Below are 20,264 nucleotides of genomic sequence, written 5' to 3'. Positions count from 1 at the left end.
GGATGCTGCGGAAGAATACCACCTACCTGCCTCTTCCTGATCCTCACCCCACCAGATAGTGAAAAAAAAAAAAAAAACTGGTTACCAACAATGCTAATGACAAATAAGGGAAAGGACAGCCATTTTGAACTTTGTACAACCCAGGGTAATAAGCTGTATGAGAGTGGCCAAGAATTCTAAAAGCCTATGACAATGCACAGGGTAAGGACCAATTAACTAGCCAAAAATGTCCCTTGCCTCCAGTTAGCTGGGCTCTGGGGTCCCCAGACATTTAGATCTCTTCCATTGGATACATGTTTTCTAAACTATGCAGTGACTGAGCAAGATGTTAACATAGTCTCTAACGATCTCTCCTAGAGTCACTGTGAGACAACACTAAGAAGGGAAAGGCAAGAGAAGAGAGAAGGCAGGGCTCAACAAGGGCCCCTAAGCTCCAGGGAGCTAGCTGGAAAGAGCACAGAAGGAACGGAGAATGATGAGAGATGGGGAGTAGAGGTGAGGACACAAACCCCACCCCAGGCTTCCAACTGGGAAATAAAGCAAGTGGGACAACTGGGCCATTGATTAAGAGGGGAAACTCCAGAAGCCTACAAATCACATAGCTACCAGCACTGAGACAGAGCAGAAAGACTATGAGAGCAGGAGGTGGGGTGGGGTGTCCAGGAACAAAACAGTGTCTTCTGGACACAAAAGACCATGCACTCACACTCAAAGCAGCTGTGAGAACAAGCTGCTCAAACCCCAGCACTGAGGGTGGAAGGGGCCAAGGAGCTACTGACAGCTGATGGTTTTGGGGGTAGGGGAAACCAGTTTTCTTTTAAGAGTGTGGATCCCAGTAGGCCAACCATGTTTCAACGGATGTCCACACACCCTTGAGTATATGGGCAGTACAAAATTGGCATGGTGGATGTTCTAGCTAGTTTTGTGTCAACTTAACCCAAGCTATACTCATCTGGAAGGAGGGAACCTCAATTGAGAAAATGTCTCCATAATAAATGGCTGTAAAGCCAGGTGGTGGTGGCAGATATCTGTACATTCAAAGTCAGCCGGGTCTACAAAGTTAGTACCAGGACAGCCAGAGCTATTACACAGAGAAATCCTGTCCCAAAAGAGAGAGGGACAGGGGAGGAAGGGCTCTATGCAGACCCATAGGCATTTTCTTAATTAGTGACAGAGAGGGACCATTGTAGAAGGTCCATCTCTGGGCTGCTGATCCTGGGTTCTATAAAAAAGCAAGGTGAACAAGCAAGCCATGAGGAGCAAGCCAGTAAGCAAGTTCCTTCCCTAATTTCCTTCGATGATAGACTATGATGTGGAAATGTTAGCCAATAAACCCTTTACTTCCCAACTTGTTTTTTGTTTTGTTTTGTTTGGGGGGGGGTCATGGTGTTTCATCTTAGCAATGGTAATCCTAACTAAGATGGTAGCTATTTTTTTTTTAAAGAACAAGAAGTTGGAATGGGTGGAGATGTGGGGGATAGAACTAAGTTAGGGGGAGGAATAGGAGTTGAATATATACTAGTTTATAGTTGTTTTTAGAGCAAAAAGTAAGTCAGCGTCATTCCTAACCCCTAATCCACCCCCACCCCCAGAAAGGCATTTGGAAGAAGACCACACAGGCAACAGAGACAGCATCCTAATTCTACAGAGTCATACCCTTTCCCACTGCCAACCACTATTCTCTAGGTGGTACTTGGGAAATAAACCCCCAGAGCCTGGGGCAACTCCACTCCTAAGTGAGAGCCCTCTCCCCCATCACATTCTGGGATGGCCTGGCCTGTAGCCACAGAAGATCATTTGTACCCATTCATATAGTCCTGGTCTCAAGGCAGTATGGCATTCTTGTAGAGAAAGGGTGTAGGAACTTGAAGCTAAAGGAACACCCCTAAGGGATTAACTAATGGTATCCCTTAAGGACAGATCCTTAAACATCTGATCTGAAGACAGACAGACAGTGAGAAACCCAGGGCAGCCATTCTTCTGAGGGCTGGCTTAGACTCATGGAACCAAGGCAGTTCCCCTGAAGAGAAACAGTGCCCATATTGCTAATGACGTCTTGCACATTCTCCTCAGGTTTTCCCAGGGATGCAGCTGGGAGGAGACAGTCAATCCAGTGTGGTTCCTTTAGCTACATGCCAGTTATGCCCAACTACTGAAGATCACAAGTTGCTGAATACAATATAAGCAGTCAGAGCAGATGTTGGGGCAAAGAAGGGATGCGTGTCACCTAGATAGCCTTGATACAAAAAAACTTGCCATGCTGTCTTTTTTTTTTAATTAAAGTTTATGTATATTCTATTATGTTCACGTATTCCTGTGTGTGGGTGTGTGCATCTGTAGGTGCCTGGGTGCATGTGTGCAAGGAAACTCATACTTTCCTCGTACCTTCCCTAGGAAGTGGAAAGCACTTACAGAGTAACCCAGCAGGACACATTAGACCAACTCTGCTGGGCAATACTTTGGAATACTCAGATGAGAGATGTGAAATCTCTTTCTCTAGGAAACAGAACTTCCTGGATGAGGGAGTCTGCTTGGGAATTGAAATCAGAGGAGTGGGGAGGCCAGTGAAAGAGAGAGTGCATAAAGTGCCACTGAGGCTTATGAAGAGACGTCAAGAGATGCCCTTAGAGAAAATATATCCATTTCTATAATGCAGACCAAGAGAGGCGATGAGCAACTAGCAAACTGACAGGAGACAGGAGTTCAAAGAACTGATTACCCACATGTGCATGAACACAGAGCTATAATCACAGATACTTTACATGCACGTGGGGTTACTAGCAACAAACTACCCACAGGCTGGTGAGGAGGATGTGATAATGACAATTATGGGGAGCAGAGATGCCAAGCCTGATGAGCCTTATACGTGTTCAGATGATGACAATTTTCTTCCAGCCACAGGACTCTGCATCCTTTGCAACTCACAGTGCAGTATTCATGCCAATTTTAAAATTTTGCTATTAAATTTCAGTGGTTCAAAATGTGAACTCTTCTCCATAAAAAAATTTGGTTGACCATATAAAATGTAACTGCACACACAAGACTATAACATTGTAAGCTTAGATTTGTTTCAGTATTATCTACTTATTGCAAAAAGAGCCATCTTTTCTTTTTTCATTAAATAATCAATTATCACATTAGTACAATACAATTTTACACTTTTAAATATACTATATATGTTAAGGATAAGGGGTAACATTTTCTTCCTTTGCAACACCTGTTTCAAGAGTTTAATGAATTAGGACATTAGTTTTAACCTTGGGGGGGGGGTGGATACAAAATTTGTCTCATTAGGATATTTCTACCAAGTATTTCTTAAGGCTATAGTTTAACATTTGGTTTTAAAAAGAAAAAAAAAATCATTTAAAAAATAATTTAGTGAATTACATTCTTCCATAACTTCCACCCTAATTAGTTACAAAGATAAGTCTAAAGAATCTTAGTTTTCTTGTACTAATTTACATTTAAAGATTAATTTTACTTGTATCTTAAAACAAGAATTTTATGTTGGAAAAACAAACAAACGAGAAAGAACTAAATACATTTGTATAAAGGCAGTCAATGCCCCATGGCCAACCCTCTGTCTCATTGTTTTCTACCACAACAGGAAACAGGTCTGCAGAGAGAGAGAGGTTTAGCCTGGTATGATTCACCTTCCCCAAGGAATTGTGGGTTGCAGATCTGAGGAATACACAAAAACTGCATCACAACTTCACAGCTACAATGATAGCATGAACACATGAAAAAATAATAATAATAAGTTCACTCAAACAGGATTTAGAAAAGTCAGGGCGTGACCCCAGGCATCACCTGGCCCAGGGCATCACTGTGGTGAGGTTTACAGTCAGTCGTTCGATAATGGAGCGAGTGTGTGTGTGCACATATGTGTGTGTATATACAGATATCTATATATATAAATAACCGGGTTCAGTCCTTTACAAGCCTGTAGATATGATGCTGTGCTCCATGTTCACTATTTGAAACTTCAAATACACAGGCCATGCAGAGGAGAGTTTCTTGTGTATCCCTGTTTGTTACCACCTGTTTAAAAAAAAAAAAAAAAAAGCATATGTATCATCACCCCACATAAAGGAGAGCATGAGCCTGATTTGACAGAAGAGTAGCCATCTTAAGGTGATGGATGGGTGGATCAGAGACCTGTTTAGCCTTGCTCTGTATCCTCCAACACATTCAGGAGATTATGAGTCCCATTGGAAGCCCACCTGAGCCCAGTACCAGGAAGACCCTACATGTTGTAATTTGAAAGAAATGGCTCGCACCATGCAACAGAGTTCAAGCAGAGGGGTTTTTAATTAAGGAAAAACTATTGTAAAAGGGGGAAAGAGGAAGGGGAAGAAAGACCAGCCTCCACGGACAGGAGCAGTGGGAAGGGGGGGGGGGGCAGACAGACGGGAGGGAGGGAGAGACAGGTGAGCAGGGTCTTTTTAAAAGGGAACATATTGAGTAGGCACAGGTGATGCTCTTAGTGGCAGCAGCTGAGAGAGTATCTTGTCAGAACTCCAAAGACAGGCTAGTAAAATGCCTAAATACTAACACCAAAGATGGTCAGGTCACCTGTAAGAACTGGTATGGTTTCTGTGTTTATCATTAAGAATCCTCTCTCACAGGACATTCACATGTTTCAGTGTTTTTATCTTTATCTGAATTGGCTAATAACTGTATGTATTATAGAGTGATGGTATGATACATCGTGGGATGGCTAAGTCAAGATAATTACTACAGTCACCGTATTTATTTATTCTGTTAAAAACATTTAAAATCTTATTTTCCCATCTTACATTTAACTTGAGCTAAATTCTACTTCACAACAGTCAACTGCAGAGTTAACTTGATGGGCACCTTGATTAGTCTATCACATGAACCAGCAGTACCTGGATGTAGCAGAAGCATCTGCTCTGTGAAGGACAGAAGGAAGGAATCCTGTCTGAAGATGCTTCTTTCTGCTTACCTCTCACAATGTGTTAAGAACTACCTATTCATTCCTCCCCAGGCCACTCTCCCATACACCCACAATCTTGGCCTCTTTCAGATCTGAGTTCTGGCTCTCTTTCTCACACTGGCCCCAGGCCCCTGTGCCACCTCAGAAGGAGCATTCTGAAGGCCAATCCCATCAAATTTACAACCTCATAATGCTTCAATGGTTTTCTGTGGCTTTCATGTGCAAAAACATTTTGAACTTCAGTGCCTTATCTAGCTTGTCAAGGGCCTAATTTCCCCTCTGCAATGGTCTGCTTCACCCATTTAAGTTTCCCTCACTTTCAAGCACCCAAGCTCAGGGTCTCCGACTGAAAAAAGAAAGCCTCACTTCTGATTTTCTCCATGGACCTGTGGTTCATATAGACTGGTGTTTTCCAATATCCAGCTTACCCAGTGGACTATGAAGAACTGGACCACGTTTTCTACTTAACCAGCTCAGGCCTGATATGCCATGATCAAGGGTTTGATGAGTGATCAGAACTCAAAGCGGCCACCAATGCTGTGTGCTCACTATGCATCTACCAAAGTATGAGATGCTCTGTGACTGGGTGCTACTGTTCCCCATGACAGAGAGGCTGAGGCACTGTGTGCTCTAGACTAACTAGTTAAGGCTGTTAACCTTCCTGTGGGTCTTCCCCACCTATGAGCTACATTATACCATTTAGGCACAATGCCCCTCTCTGCCAGACACTGGTGATTCTTTTATATTACATCCATTTACTGGGTGAATGCCCACTTCCCTCACCTGACCTTGGGATGGTTGCCCTGCTCATTTAGTTCATCACAATATTCCTAGCACCAGACACTTAAATGTGCACTAAGTAAAGTCTTACTTGCTCGGTAAATGTGAAAAAAGTCTACTCTTTCAACTTAAATGTCCTCTTTACATCCCCGAGAACACCGCCCCTGCATCTCTCTGGACTTTGGTGGGGCTTAGTTCAGAAATTTATATGACTTTGTATCACAATCTACTCACTTGCTTCTTTGACTCAACAGGCCATAAGTCATGGTACAAGCACTATGTTGTTAAATTGCTTCCTAGCGGCCAATGCTATATCCATGGTGTGAGCTGAGGAAAATCTTACTGGTCACTTTGAGGCAAAGAATATAGATCTGAGTGATCTATTCATGACTGGAAACAGCTATGTAGGTCTGAAGAGTTGAAATGGCTTGGCTAGGCACATAAAGCAGAGAGGACCTTCTGCTCAAGCTTTCTTATGACTTAAATTAGTCCTTGAATTAGACCTTGAATGGGTCATAGTGATTCCTTAACCACAAAAATGATACTGTAGTTTATGGTAAGAATTTTACAACAGCATTTACAAAGGATCTCTGTACCTAGCATAATGCTAGAAATGACTGAGACACTTCCATCTTCTGTTTGTCTACATATACTGAAGATTGAGAACTCAGGACCTTGTGCATGGTAGGCAAGTTCTCTATCACTGAGCATTCCCAGATCTTTTCTCGTTTTCTTCTAAAATATCTAAAATATTTTATTTGATTTTCATCTTATATGGGTGAGTGTTTGCCTGCATGCAAATATGTGTAACATGTCCTCGGTGCCCTCAGGGGTCAGAAGGAGGACATCAAAGCCCCTGGAGCTGGAGTTATAGGTGGCTGTGAGACACCATGTAGGAAACTGAACCTGGGTCCTCTGGAAGAACAACCAGTGTGCTCTTTGAGCCATCTTTCCAGCTCCATGATATTATTTCTAACAAATGTTTCTTGGCAATTATTAATTGCTTATATCAAAATATTTTATTTACCTGCTTAATGACACTGTTGTTTTGAGAGGGTTTTCTATAGCCTAGGGTGGCCTCGAACTCCTGATCCTCCTACCTTCACCTGCTAAGTGCAGGGATTACACACAGGTGCCATTATGACTGGCTTTAATGACATATTTTTAACCAAACCCAATGAGGTCTCAGGATAGCTTTGCTGGTGGAAGTCATATGTCCAGAGGCATGCTGCTGATAGATACCTGGGCTCTGTGAGAATTAGGGACTTGGCTTTGACATCTCAGGGCCACATTCAATTCAGCCAGGCTCTCTGAGGCACAATTGGGACTGGGGCTATCACCATCCTCACTGTGCAGTCATAGACAGAGAGAGTTGAAATCCCTGCTAAGAAAGGTGGGTGGCCACCCACTTAAGAGTTCAAGTCTAGGAAAGAACACCACCCTCCCTGCCTGATCCCAAGTGCTGAGACCTGCATTTACTTGGTTTTTGTGTGTATTTAGGTCAGGGTTTGAACTTGCATATCCTCCTTGATCACTCTGCCAGTTCATCTCTCTCTTTTTTTTTTTCCTTTTTGAGATGTAATCTCTACCTAAACATGGAGCTCATTGATTAGGTCAGGCTGGCCGATGGCCTCCAGGGACTGAGCAGTCCCTGCCTCCCCAGTGCTGGGGATCACAGGCAGTGCCATGAGGCCTGGCTTCTTATGGTGTAGAGAAACAGTCCTCACACTTGTGTGGCATGCACTTACTGACTGAGCCATCTCCCCAGTTCCCACACACGTACGTGGACTACAGCAGGGCAGTTTGAGACACACACCTATTCCCTGCCACCACACCCCCTGCAAACAAAGGACACTGGTGACGGCTAGAGACAGGTGATTTCTAAGCTTCAGGAGCACATGGGCACAGCCGAGACTCCACAAAGAGTCTCCCTCTAGAGTAAGCCAAGCTTATAGGAAAGACCCCAACAATGCATATAGGCCCTATGTCTAAGCTCTGAGTTCCTAACAACACTGACTCCTAATTCTGTCGAGAGCATGACTAGTTAGGTTGCTAGGTTTTTACCTGGCTTGTTTGAAGAGAGGGTCCAGCTTGCCTTTGACCTCCTGATCCCCCTGCCTCAGCTGCCCAAGTATGGGGATTATAGGCAGCATGTGCTGCCACATAAAGTTTAAATGAGAGTTTGGTGTTAAACGAGAAGGAGCAGGTAGAAAAGAGCTCTAGAACCAAACAAAACATTGTATATCTAACTGAGAATCACATCCCAGTGGACCCAACATGCCAGGTAAGGCATTCTGAGGTCAACACTCAGGCTCACCATTCTAGTAACAGACTAACGTGGCAGCCATTCAGAATACTGTCTGACCATAGATGGCCTTTTCTGCCCTGCAGGAAAACTGTTCTCAGTGAGTTTTATTTTGGTATTCTGACCTTCCAGTTTAATCAAGATTTTTGTTTTCCTTTTTAAAAGGCCTTATAAAATCTATTACAGAATATTTTATGAACATGTTTTGAGGACAAGAGCCTCTGATTCTGGTAACTTGGCGGTCATGGTGTAGAAGAGCCTAGACCACCATTTCCTATTATTTCTATTCTGAAGACAGATGGACCTGTCTTCTAACCCAAGCCCCCTGTATGGCCCAAGTTTGTTGGTTAGGTCATGTAATTCAACTGCTGCCTGACCACCAAATAGCCAAGTTCCCTTTCTGAAAACCCTACTCCCTCCCTACGCAGCTTCCTCACTGTCCTAACAAGCCAAACCAGAAGAGAGAATAAACATTACCAATAAAATGGTGAAGTTTTCCAAAACACTGTTCATCATGTATTTCTCTGGTAGGTGTTTGAGCTTGTGGATGAAGTTGATCATATATTCACACATTGGTGAGCGGTTTATTCGGTATACAAATCGTCCATTCTCGAACCTTGCATACTCCGTCTGGGAGGGGAAAGAAGTTTGAGTATGTTTTTATACTTCAAAATACAGAGAACATCTGCTTCTGAAAGCATGCACTTTTCAACACGAATCATTAGTTAATATGTTCTGTTACTTGTGTAGATTACTTAATTCTGCTATACACAGAATCTACTACCTTTCTGAAAGTTTAAAAAATGCTTCAAATGGCGACCTTTAAAGGACTTCATAGATCCTTTTAGCCAAAGTGAGTGTGAGTGTGAGTATGAGTGTGTGTGTGTGTGTGTAGGGGGCAACTTCACACAACTCTAGGTAAAAGGCAAAGTAACAGAAACTTGAGAGGACATGATTCTGGCCCCTCAAAATACAACTGCTAGTACTGAACCAACTGTGGTCAAGGAGACCACAGAAGCGACCAATAGGCCCAAATACACGGAGAACGCAAGATCCTAAGGGAGGAACCACTGGGGTTGAACAGGACAATCTGCTGTGACAGATAATCTGAAGATAGATACTTCTCATTTCCTTTCCAAGACAGGGTTTCTCTATGCAGCCCTGGCTGTCCTGGAACTTGCTTCCTAGACCAGGCTGGCCTCAAACTCACAGAAATTCACCTGCCTCTGCCACCTGAGTACTGGGATTAAAGGTGGTGCCACCACCACCTGCTGACAGATCCTCTTTTGAGACAAGTCTATGTACCCAAGGCTGACCTGGAACTATACATGTAGATCAGGCTGGCCTTGAACCTGCTAGGATCAAATCAGGCTTTAAAACCCAAAGTCTGACTGTTCTAGAAACCAGAATCTAGAAACATGAAACTGACACAAATCATAAAACCAACAAGGAACAAACAATATAATAAAAATCATAAAAACCTATTATAAAACCTACAATGAGACAGAAATGCAAATAGATTTAATATTAATAATATATCATTTCCAATTTTATTGGAAATGCACAAATTTTCTGTCTTTCTTTATACTAAATAGACTACACATTATTTGCAAATAGGAAGACTGGTTCTTGGCTTAGCAAAGAAGGGGGAAGGAATCTTAAGATGGACTTGTTACACCTGACCCCAAAACCTAGTTACAAAGTCACTGTGACTAAGCCCAGGATGGGATGGGGACACACAGAATAGGGACAGGACCACCATCTCCTCTGCCCAAAGCTTCGAGGATATTTCAGAATATTACAGAGACAGATTCAGCTGGAAAGAAGATTAATATTGAACAAGTATAACTATTTTCACATTTATTTTGAGTGTATGATCTGTGTAGTTTGCATGCATGTGGAGGTCAAAGGACAAGTCACAGGAGTTAGTTCTCGTCTTCTACTATGTGTGTGCCAGGAACTGAACTCAAGCCCTTAGTCTGGCGGCAGGCGTCTTACCTGCTAAGCCATCCTGTTGGCTGATACCCACGCCCCAGATCTAATCCTAATTTTGTGCCCCTACTACTGTGTCAGAGCAGCTAGCTCCTCTCCCATCCTTAATTATCCCCAAAGCTCAGGATTCCCAATTGCTATTTCCAGTCTCTGTAGTCTCATATCTCCTGTTATTCCCTACTTGTCCCTTGAAAATGTACTTTCTGGTCACTGCTGCTAGCAAACATGAAGAGGGTGACCTCTGGCTTTCCCTCCTCTTTAAGCTTTAATACACAGTTACTAAATTCCATTTAAAACCTCTTACTGGAGTCCCACTGAAGCCATTTCAAGAAAGCTCATGACCTCTATCAAATTCAGCATCAACTCAATCCACCCATATCTTTCCCTGCTTTTTTAATGTCCTTCTCACACAGCCAGAGCTGTGCTTGGGAGGCTTGGGACAGCCCACACCCTCAGGGCTCTGCCAGGCTCTTAAACCTTTCCCTCTCCTACCAGGCATCCTCCAGGTTGGTTGGAAATTGGAGTCTTGCTACAGGCAGGTTAGGTCCCAGCCCTGAAAGTCCATAATGCAGTAAATAAATCCTGACCCTTCAGGTGGTAGGGGTAAGGCAGAAGACACTGGAAATTAGATATGTTAAGGGAATGCCACCTGCAAACCTATTCACAAAAGTAACTAACCCTGATAGGACAAATGTGTTTGTAAAAGAAGGGGGGTATGATATATGCAAGTTGAATGTAGATATTTCCTAATGCCAGGATAAAATGTTTGCGTTTCTGTATACATTTTGAGTAAGGGATTCTGATGAATAACCCAGGCTGGCCTGGAACCTGGGAGTCTCACGCCTCAGCTTCCTGAGTACTGGGATTACAGGCATGGGTCAGCATTTCCCACTGAAATTTAGACTAAAAACAATTAAAATGAAAAAAGTAAGATAGCAAAAGCAACAATGTCAAACCCAAGGTGTCAGGTTTTAGATGCAAGGGAGGGGGGACCAAGCTGCTGCAGCCACCTTGGTCATCACCCACAATGCCTGCATGGAGGTGGGGAAGCAGCCTGACCCAGAGGCCCTTCCAGAACCTCCAGGGGGCCTTTAACACTGGCCAGCTGGGCAGGGCTTCCCTCACAGAGCACCCTGTTTGCTTCCAGGTGCTGCCCAATCCTTTTACCTTTATAATGTGATGGGAAAGGTGCAAGTAAAAGAAAGGCATCCTCAAAGAGCTCTGTCCTCTACCCCCGCCTACCGGACATTTAAAGGAAGGCAACAGGCTGCCCAGAGGAATTTCTCCTCTACAGAGGTCAACTTACCTCTACTTTTTCTACTACTTGTTTCCCAAAAGAGCACACTTTGGTGGAACAGGTAACCGTCATGTTTTCAGAGCTCTCGTACTGACTGCTCACACCGTAAAAAGCCCCTGCATCATCCTGGATACTGCAGTTTAAGTCCGCCTGTTGGAAGGAAGTGGGGGCAGGTTAATTCTCTCACCCTAGGATCATGGTGGCAAACAACAGAGTAAACCACCAAACAGCTATGCAGTAGGGGAAGAGAGACCTCTCCACAGACAGCACCTTGACAGGGAGTCACTTCCTTTCCAGACAGGACTGGAACTTGCTTACAGCCACCTCTTAAGTGCTTATAGGAATGTGTCACCATACCCAGTTCCCACGTGCCAGGGATTGAACCCAGTCAGGGCCCGTGCACGCTAGGCAAGCACTCCACCAACTGAGCCCTTATGAGGACATGCTACCAACATGTATTCAGTCTGACTTCCTTGCATTCTGTATTGGAACAACACTGTAAAATGTACAGAAAAGCAAGGCATGAACTGACTGTGTACTCTGCCAATCTTGTAAAAGACTTTAAAAAAAAAAAAAAAAACCGGCCCCTACAGATGACACCATATCCAGAGGAAAGGCTTCCTATTAATGACTACCCTACAAAGATGCTAAATCACAGCTACTCAAGTTACTTAAAATACGCACCATAATTTGTCAATATTAATACATGTTTTGAAAATGCTAACCAAGTTAGAATGACATTTATGGTCTGACATCAGCAAAGCTGATGATGACAGTGTCCAGTATTTACATCCCATCCATATAAGCTAAAGGAAAAGTTGCTTCTCATGGTGGCCACAAATCTAGAGTTTACAAGAATGGACTAGGTGCTCTCTTTGTTTATCCATCTATTTCAGCTCTATCTAAAATTTCAAACCCCAAACAGAAGGAGTGGCTGGGTCTGCTCCTTCATTCTCACCATCACTACCCAACTGTCCCTCATTACAAATCAGTTAAAGGAAACCAATGAGTGAGGCTGTACATGGGGCAATGCTTGCTCACGATGAGGCTGCAGCTGTAGCAGGCTCAGACAGCTGTTACACATAACTCCAGAAAAGAACTACAATGCATCTATGTGCCTTACTGAAGGCTAATAACACAGACTAGGAGTGCTAATTTAAAGCATGTATGTGCTGTATAAGTAAAATAAAACTCCAATTTATCATTTCCTTAATTATTTAGGAATTAGGCAAACAATTTGGAGGGGTATTTCACCAGTAGAATTACTGTAGAGCTGTGTGCACGTGATAACAATGAAAAGACTTTCTTAGACAGAGGTTCCTGTCATTGTCTGTCAATTCCCCACAGACAAGCAACCCTCCCAGCTTACGCCCACACGAAGTCATGTTCATTTCTGCCATGCCCTGGATCACTGCTGTGTCTTAGGACTATCCAGATACTGCTGACACGTTTTCATTTGGAGTAGATGATCTACCATTATAACTACCCCTAAAAATGAAGTTACTGGTCGGGTATGGTGGCACAGTCCTGTAATCCCAGCATTCTGGAGGCTGAGGCAGGAGGATTGCAGCCAGTTTGAGGCCAGCCAGAGCTACATGAGACTCAGTGTCAAAAAATAAAGTTATTCAAGGTCTGGCTCAGCCTTTAAAGGCTGAAAGCTCTGGCTGCTTTTCCCGAGGACCTGGGTTTGATTCTCAACACTCACATGGTGGTTTATAACTGTCTGTAATCTCAGTTCCAAGGTACCTGATGCCCTCTTCAAGCCTCTTTGTGTACTAGGTACTCCTGAGTATGCACACAGATTCCACAACCAGTGTGGATGCACCTAGATTCACTAAATAAGTAAATGAGTAATAAAGAAGGAAAGGAAACTTCAAGGTGCTGGGGCTGAAGTTCAGTTGGTAGAGTGCGCACCAAGCATACACCTCAAAAGCTGGGCACTCAGAAGGTAGATAGAAGAATCAGAAGAGCAAGGTCATCCTCAGTTACACAGTGCATTTGAGGCCAGCCTGAGATGTATGTGATGCTGTCTCCCCCCTCCCCCCCCACAAAAAAACTTCAAGAACAGTGTCACAAGGTGTGTTCACCCTGGTGTTTTGCTTGCTCTTCTGGCATTTTATTTTATTGTTTTTTTGGCTTTTTTGAGACATGGTTTCTCTGTAGCTTTGGAGCATGTCTTGTAATTCGAGATGTAGACCAGGTTGGCCTTGAACTCCCAGAGATCCTCCTGTCTCTGCCTCCTGAGTGCTGAGATTAAAGGTGTGCTCCACCACTACCTGGATCTTCTGGAGTTTTACTTGTTGGGGTTCAGCATGTGATTTCTCATGGTTCATTCACCCTTGTTACTTTAGCATAGACTGGTTCTGAACCTATGTTGTCCTTCCTTCCTTCCTTCCTTCCTTCCTTCCTTCCTTCCTTCCTTCCACATTCTGAAAGAATAAGTCAGGCTGTGGTGGCACATGCTTTTAATCCCAGTACTCAAGACGTAGAGGAAGGCAGACCTCTGTGAGTTTGAGGCCAACCTGGTCTACAGAGCGAGTTCCAGCAAAGCCAGAGCTACACAGAGAAGCCCTGTTTCAAAAAGAAAAGAAAAGAAAAGAAAAGAAAAAAGAAAGAAAACTAAAAACCAAAACTAAAGCAAAACAAAAATTTTGAGAGAACTTCAAATTTCGGAATTTAGATTTTTTGAAAGGTTTCCCCAGAGAATGGTGAATATGGCAAATAACCCATTTGGCAATATCACAACTGCTTTACAAAAGCTATCCCTGTGCATGAAAAATAATCACACAGTCATCAATTGTGTCACAGATGTTCTTTAGGGATATTCTAGGAGAAGGCACCAATGTGAAATGGAAAATTACCTGTCAGCTGATGGCATGAGAACTATTCTTGAAAGAAACTTAGTCAATGAACTCCCCAAGAGCAAGGAAAACATAACATTAAAGCAACAAAGCAGACAGTTGTATTGAGTCTGGGGTTCACAGAAACCCCCTACCCACCCTGTTGACTTCCCCACAATCAAAGACTCAGTTGTTAAAATGTCTAACTCAGACTGGAAAGATAGATCAGAGATTAAGAGCACTGACTGCTCTTTCAGGGGTCCTGAGTTCAAGTCCCAGCACTCACATGGTGGCTCACAACCATCTGTAACTGTAGTCTCATGGGATCAGACGGCCTCTTCTGGTGTGCAGATGTGCAGGCAGAAATACTTCCATATACATAAAATAAACAAATCTTAGAAAGACAAACACCTAACTCATAGAATTCTGAAAAACAAACAAACAAACAAAAAACAACAACAACAAAAACAAAAAACAAAAAACAAAAACAAAAAAGCAAACAAACTATGCTGCTCTTGGGAGATCAAACCATTCCTGCCAGTTTTTAATCTAACCACAGGGTGTTTTCTGAGAGCAAGTAAACACAAAAATACAAGAAACAGTGGAAGAAGATCCTTTCTCTTGCTGCATACCAGATTTGAAACACATCCTGGACTCTGGACTAGTTGGAACAGGTTGACTGTGAAGTGCATTCTGAAAACGGTAGGGACAGACAGCCCAAGGAACCAGCCCTTCTGAGGGACCCACTCAGTAGCCCTAAGGATGGTGAATGAACTTCAGAGCTTTCTCCTCTACGCAGAAAGCCCTCCTAGGCTACCTCAGCCAGTGCTACCCAATGTCTAAATGTTTCTTCCACGAATTTCTTCAGTAGCATTGCAGGAGGCAGGCAATGGTCACACAGCTCCTTTTCTGTCCAATGTGCTTCCTACTGCTGCTGCAACAAACTGTCAGAGATTTGGAGGCTTAAAACATTAACCAATCTTGCACTTCAGGCGGCCAGAAATCCCACTAGATCTCACAAGGCTAAAACCAAGTTATGGATTAGCAAGGCTGTCTCTCGTTGGAGACTTTGGGGGGGGGGGGGAGAGGGATCTGTTTCTTATCCTCCTCTTGTAGCATCTAGGGACACTCAAATTCTTCAACTGTTGCTCCCGCTTCCATTCCTTCTCATCTCTTTGGGTGTGTCTTCTGCATTGCTCTTCCCCCATGATTACACTGGCCTCAGTCAGAAATGTAAGCTATCCTCCCCCCTGAACCTTAGCTCCACTGATCTCCTCCCACCACAGATACAGACAACGCACTCCCTGCGGCATCACAACTCTGCCTAGCACAGGTGCTGACAAGTTGGCCGTAAAGGTCCATTAAGAGAAAAGCATCTCTCTCAGAGATGGAATCTCTGACCTGGGTGGAGCCCTAACAGTCCAGTCAGATGGGCAGGGTCAAGTACCTGGCTAAGGGATCGGGATCGAGTGCCCTTCAAGAAGATGGCTCTACTCCCTGTAAGGTAGGTTCATCTCAAGCCATTCTCAAGGACTAATAATAAGGCTTTAATGAGATAATATACTTCTCTCCCAGAATTTCTGCCCCAGGGTTGCAGTATACCAGGGCCACAGGAACCTGATTTCTTTCCTGAATTACTCAGAAAAGCTTCCTCTTCCCTTTTCTTCTGTCTCCCTCTGTTCTAAGCATGCTTCCTCTAAAGCTCCCCTCCCAGCCATGCGGCTGGCTGAACTCTCTCCTTCCTCCTTCTCAAAGCAGTGCTGAGATTTGCAGTTTGTCTGCCTCGGGGATTTTAAAACTCTATAAACAACTGCCCTCTCACTCCATTTAGTCTGTTCTTAAATTCTCTTGTTAATGAGACTTTTAGTCTCCACTAGGGGACCCTGATTTCCTTGGCATCATCACTGCTTCTGGTAAGGCCCACCCAGACCTCCATGGTTAGAAGACAATTCTCTCCAGTTCTCTTGGGCTCTCCTGTTATCTCCAGTCTCTCCAGTGGGCTCCATCCTAGGACTTAAATTATAGGCTATTTTCAATAGCCCAGCCCTCCCATGTTAGATTCCTGTCTAATCCAGATATTCTGGGTGCTGCTTCACCCGTCATTGCATCATCGCTGTCATCTGAACAATGGCATGGGCAGAGGGCCTCACATTTCTCATCTCTAACTAGAGAAGATGACATGACCAACAGCAGCTGTGGTGCAGTGGGGAATGGGTGCACACTGATGCACCTGTAAGCTGCAAAGTGCTGTACTAATGATAGTAAGTAAGCAGCACCAGCCATCACTCCTGTTAACTCCATAACTGCAATGTGGATCAGGACAGAGCTGAAGTCCCATCTACAGAGACCTTACCATACAATCAATAAATGTGATGGTGACCATCAAGATACAAGGCTTAGCTTCAATCTACACGTGTGTGAATGGCTGGCTGGCTTTTCCCAGATAAACAAAGTAGCACGTTTGCCTGATTTGTTGTTTCATGTCATACCCAGAACACTGGGTATAACTGCTCAAACAGGTATAAACCCACCGATTCTCTACAAAGGCACAAGTTGAGATATTAGGAATTTCCTCTGGTGGCCAACAAAAAAGAAGTCACTTGTTGAGGAATATTTGTTTATACTGTAAAGCTGTATCTCTGCCTAAGGCACATTCTGATTGGTTTAATAAAGAGCTAAATGGCCAATAGCCAGCTAGGCAGGAGAGAATAGGCGGACTTCCGGAGAGAGAAGGGACTCTGGAAAGAAAGAAGAGAGGCAGAGAAGGCAGTGAGACCAGGACCAAGTCGGACATGCAGAATGGTGGAGAGGTGGAAAAAAAAGCCTTTTGGCAGAATGTAGATTAATAAAAGCAGGTAATTTATGTTATAAGAGCTAGTTGGGAACAAGCCTAAGCTAAAGGCCAAGTTTTCATAATTAATATGAAGTCTCCATGTCATTATTTGGGGGTTGGCGGCCCCCGCAAAGAAAAAGTCCAATTACATTTGAAAAAGCTTGCTACATTCACCAATATGCCTTGAATAGATCAAAGACTCCAAGACCTATTTGCAGACAAGTTCTGGAAAGCAAGATAAGGGCAGGAGCAAGTTTCAAAGGCAAATCAAAGAATAACAACAAAAATGTACCACCACAAAGCACTCCTGGGGCTAGGGATGTGACTTAGTGGGGAGAGAGCTTGCGTAGGGATTTGGGTTCACTCAGGATTGCTGCTGAAACCATGCGTGCTGACACATGCCTGTAATCTACACACATTAGGTGCAGAGTCAGGGAGATCCCGAGTTTCAGGGCAGTCTTTGCTACAAGAGACCCTTTAGGGCACAGAGTCTGCTCACTAGGCTAAGGTTCACTGTTTGTTTTCATGGCCTTTATTTATTCATTTATTTTTGGTGTGAATTTAGGTGAACATTAAAAATGCACCTGGACTAGACTTCATCTTTGAAAACATAAAGTCTAGTCCAGGTGTGTGGGAACCAGACCCTGAAGAGGGGGGCAGGGTAGAGGGATAGGCCAAGACCGGAGCAATTGTCCCTGCAAAACCTATGGCCTCTGGAAAATTGGTTGCAGGGGCAAAGGAGCAAGGAATTAAGATCCATGCTGCCAGTGAAAGCTGGGAACTAGCAGTCCCACATACATAGTAAGGACATTTGGCTGTGTCACAGCATGACAGGCAAAGTTTGCTAGGCCGTGGGTAGGACAGAACCCCTAAGGTAGAGACATAAAGGGATAGGGGTGGGCTGTAGACCCTCCCTTTCTACTTATCTCCCATCATTCTTGAGTGTGCAAAGGGCTGGGGAGGAATTATGAGCGTGCAAAAATGAAAACCATCTAGGACTACTCCTGCAAGAACTGGTGTAATAGGTACTGATGGATGGGCTGTTTTCAAACCACCACTTTGAATCTCTCCTCTGCATCCTCTCTAAGCCACGATCAAAGGACCAAGATTTCAAATTGTGAAGCAATTTTTTTTTCCCCCAATGGCAGCATCTGGCTGCTTGGCAGGCAGCACCGGGAGCTGGGCCCTGCTGTGGGCGGCTGTCCAGGCCTGCCACATGGTGAGGCTGGGCCAGGCAGGGCACGCCTTGTGGGCTTCCCAGCTGCTCCCACAGGCGCCAAAGGACAATTGCTCTGTACAGGGCAAAAGGGGGCCTAACAGCCTGGTCCTATCTGGGGGGTGAAGGGGTGGGTCTGAAGAAAGCTGGCAGCCCCAGAGTCCTCCCAGCCTGCTTCATTTGCATGCATCTGTACTTTGGCCCAGACCCCTGAAGTCAGCCCCACATGCTTCAGGGTCTGGGCAAGAGAGGCTGGAGTGATGCTGGACACCTCTTCAGTTAGACAGGCTGCCTATGGGGACAAGGAAGGAGCTGCAGGCAGGGAAGTGGGCCCCTGAGTGCATCCATTCATTGGAGCCATTGTGCCCCTGCCCAACACAACTGAAACAGAGGCAGCTCTCTGGCCACAGCTGTTTTAAATAAGAATAACAGGAATAAACTCAGCCAGCCCAGCTCTTCAAGTTACTTCCCACTAATTATGGCATATATTTACATCCACAAAATAGACGATTTTTAAAAACACCACCAAGGCCCCTTTATTGTGCAGATTGCACACCCCTATTTGAATTTCATAAACATTTAGTACTTCAAAGAATCTTAAAAGCTTGCTCTAATTACAATAAGCCTGGTTTGAAAAGACTGTGTGTTTGCATTGCAAATTTCCCACCAATACCAGCATTCATTTACAAAAATGCAATTAATATCACCGGCACTCCAGGTAAGAACAACTGGGACTGTGGTAGAGTCAGTGTCTAAGCCCATGAACAAAGTCTCTGCTTAGGCCAGTACCTTCCAGGCAATGAGTCTTGGTGCCCAGCAGAGGCAGCCTGATCCAAGTTCATCAGGTGTGTGAATGCTGCTGCTTTCCCAGGAAATGGGACTGTTTTCTAGCTTGCAGTTACCATACATAAAATGTCTTTCTTAAATAAACAGCCAGGCAACCAATCACACACAGTGAAATAAGAATTACATGTAAAGAAGCTATGAGCCACCCAGTAATATCTGCATGGCAAATAAACATTACACAGCACTGGAATTTAAACGGGAAACCTGCACTGGCTAGTTACTAACCCAGTAATTCTACTAAAGCTAACCGGTTATCTTGACTAAAAAGAACAAAAATTAAGAAAACATTATAAACCCCTAGCGTGGGGTGGGGTGGGGGCAGGGGTAGAGCTCCTGGGCGATGATACATGGGAGTAGTCCTTTTCTGTAGTAAAAACACTGTATCCATGCACAATGGGCAGGGGTGGAGCTGTGGGGTGATGATACACAGAGTAGCCCTGTGCTCCCAGACTTCACAGACAGGTAACTGGGCCAAGAGGCTGTCTCACATTTTAAACTGATTATTTTTTGATTATGTGTCTGTGTACTGGGGAGCCAGGGGTGTTTGATCCACAGGAGCTGGAGCTACAAGAGGCTGTGAGCCACCCAATGTAGGTACTGGGATCTGAACTCAGGTTCTCTGGAAAAGCAGTACATGCTTTTAACCAAGCCTTCTCTATACCCTACTTTCAAATATGAGGGAGGGAGAGAAGAAGAAAGGGAGAAAGGGAGAGAAGAAGAGAGAGGGGTGAGGGAGAGGGAAGGAGAGCTGGAGAAGAAAAGGGAGAGAGGGAAAGAAAGGGGGGGAAGGAGAGAGGGAGAGAAGGAAGGAGAGGGAGACACAGATTGTATCTCTGTCAGCACACAACAAATTAGAGGTTTCCTCTGTAGCTAAGGGTGAAAGCTCAGTTTTAAGCAACTAGTCCCCCTGGCTGGAGCTGTATGTAGCTCATTGGTAGTGTCCACTTAGCTAACACAATACCTTGAAACTACAAACAACAACAAAAAGCAAACAAGTGTGGGAAAGGCAGTGCCCCTGTGTGTGGGTTCCCAGCCCCCAACCCCGGTCCCCTGTTCAGTGACAGCTCCCCTAGGACAGCAACACTGTTAAATAGCCACACATAGGAATGGCTATACCTATCCTCGGTTTTGCTAGCAAACACTAAGACCAATGATCCAGGAGAGAAAGCTGTTGAGGACTAGCCAGCCAACTGGC

General features: G+C 44.3%; 1 protein-coding gene across 6 annotated transcripts in view; it reads right to left on the bottom strand.

The window, feature by feature from the left end:
* Nucleotides 1-3,362: 3,362 nt before the first annotated feature.
* The window catches only part of Tead1 (TEA domain transcription factor 1), a 216,949-nt gene continuing 200,047 nt past the window's right edge, over nt 3,363-20,264 (bottom strand). For all 6 annotated transcript variants that reach the window (XM_051192703.1, XM_051192705.1, XM_051192704.1 and 3 more), the window contains 3 exons: nt 11,344-11,484; nt 8,523-8,675; nt 3,363-4,041 (listed from right to left, as the gene is read on the bottom strand). In XM_051192703.1, coding sequence (XP_051048660.1) covers nt 3,928-4,041; nt 8,523-8,675; nt 11,344-11,484 — 408 coding nt within the window. In that variant the 3' untranslated portion in view covers nt 3,363-3,927. The remainder of the gene's footprint in view (nt 4,042-8,522; nt 8,676-11,343; nt 11,485-20,264) is intronic.

The sequence above is a fragment of the Phodopus roborovskii genome, unplaced genomic scaffold, assembly GCF_943737965.1.
Source record: "Phodopus roborovskii unplaced genomic scaffold, PHOROB, whole genome shotgun sequence".
Lineage (NCBI taxonomy): Eukaryota > Metazoa > Chordata > Mammalia > Rodentia > Cricetidae > Phodopus > Phodopus roborovskii.
The sequence above is the reverse complement of the archived record's forward strand: the minus strand, read 5'-3'. Positions and strand labels throughout refer to the sequence as shown.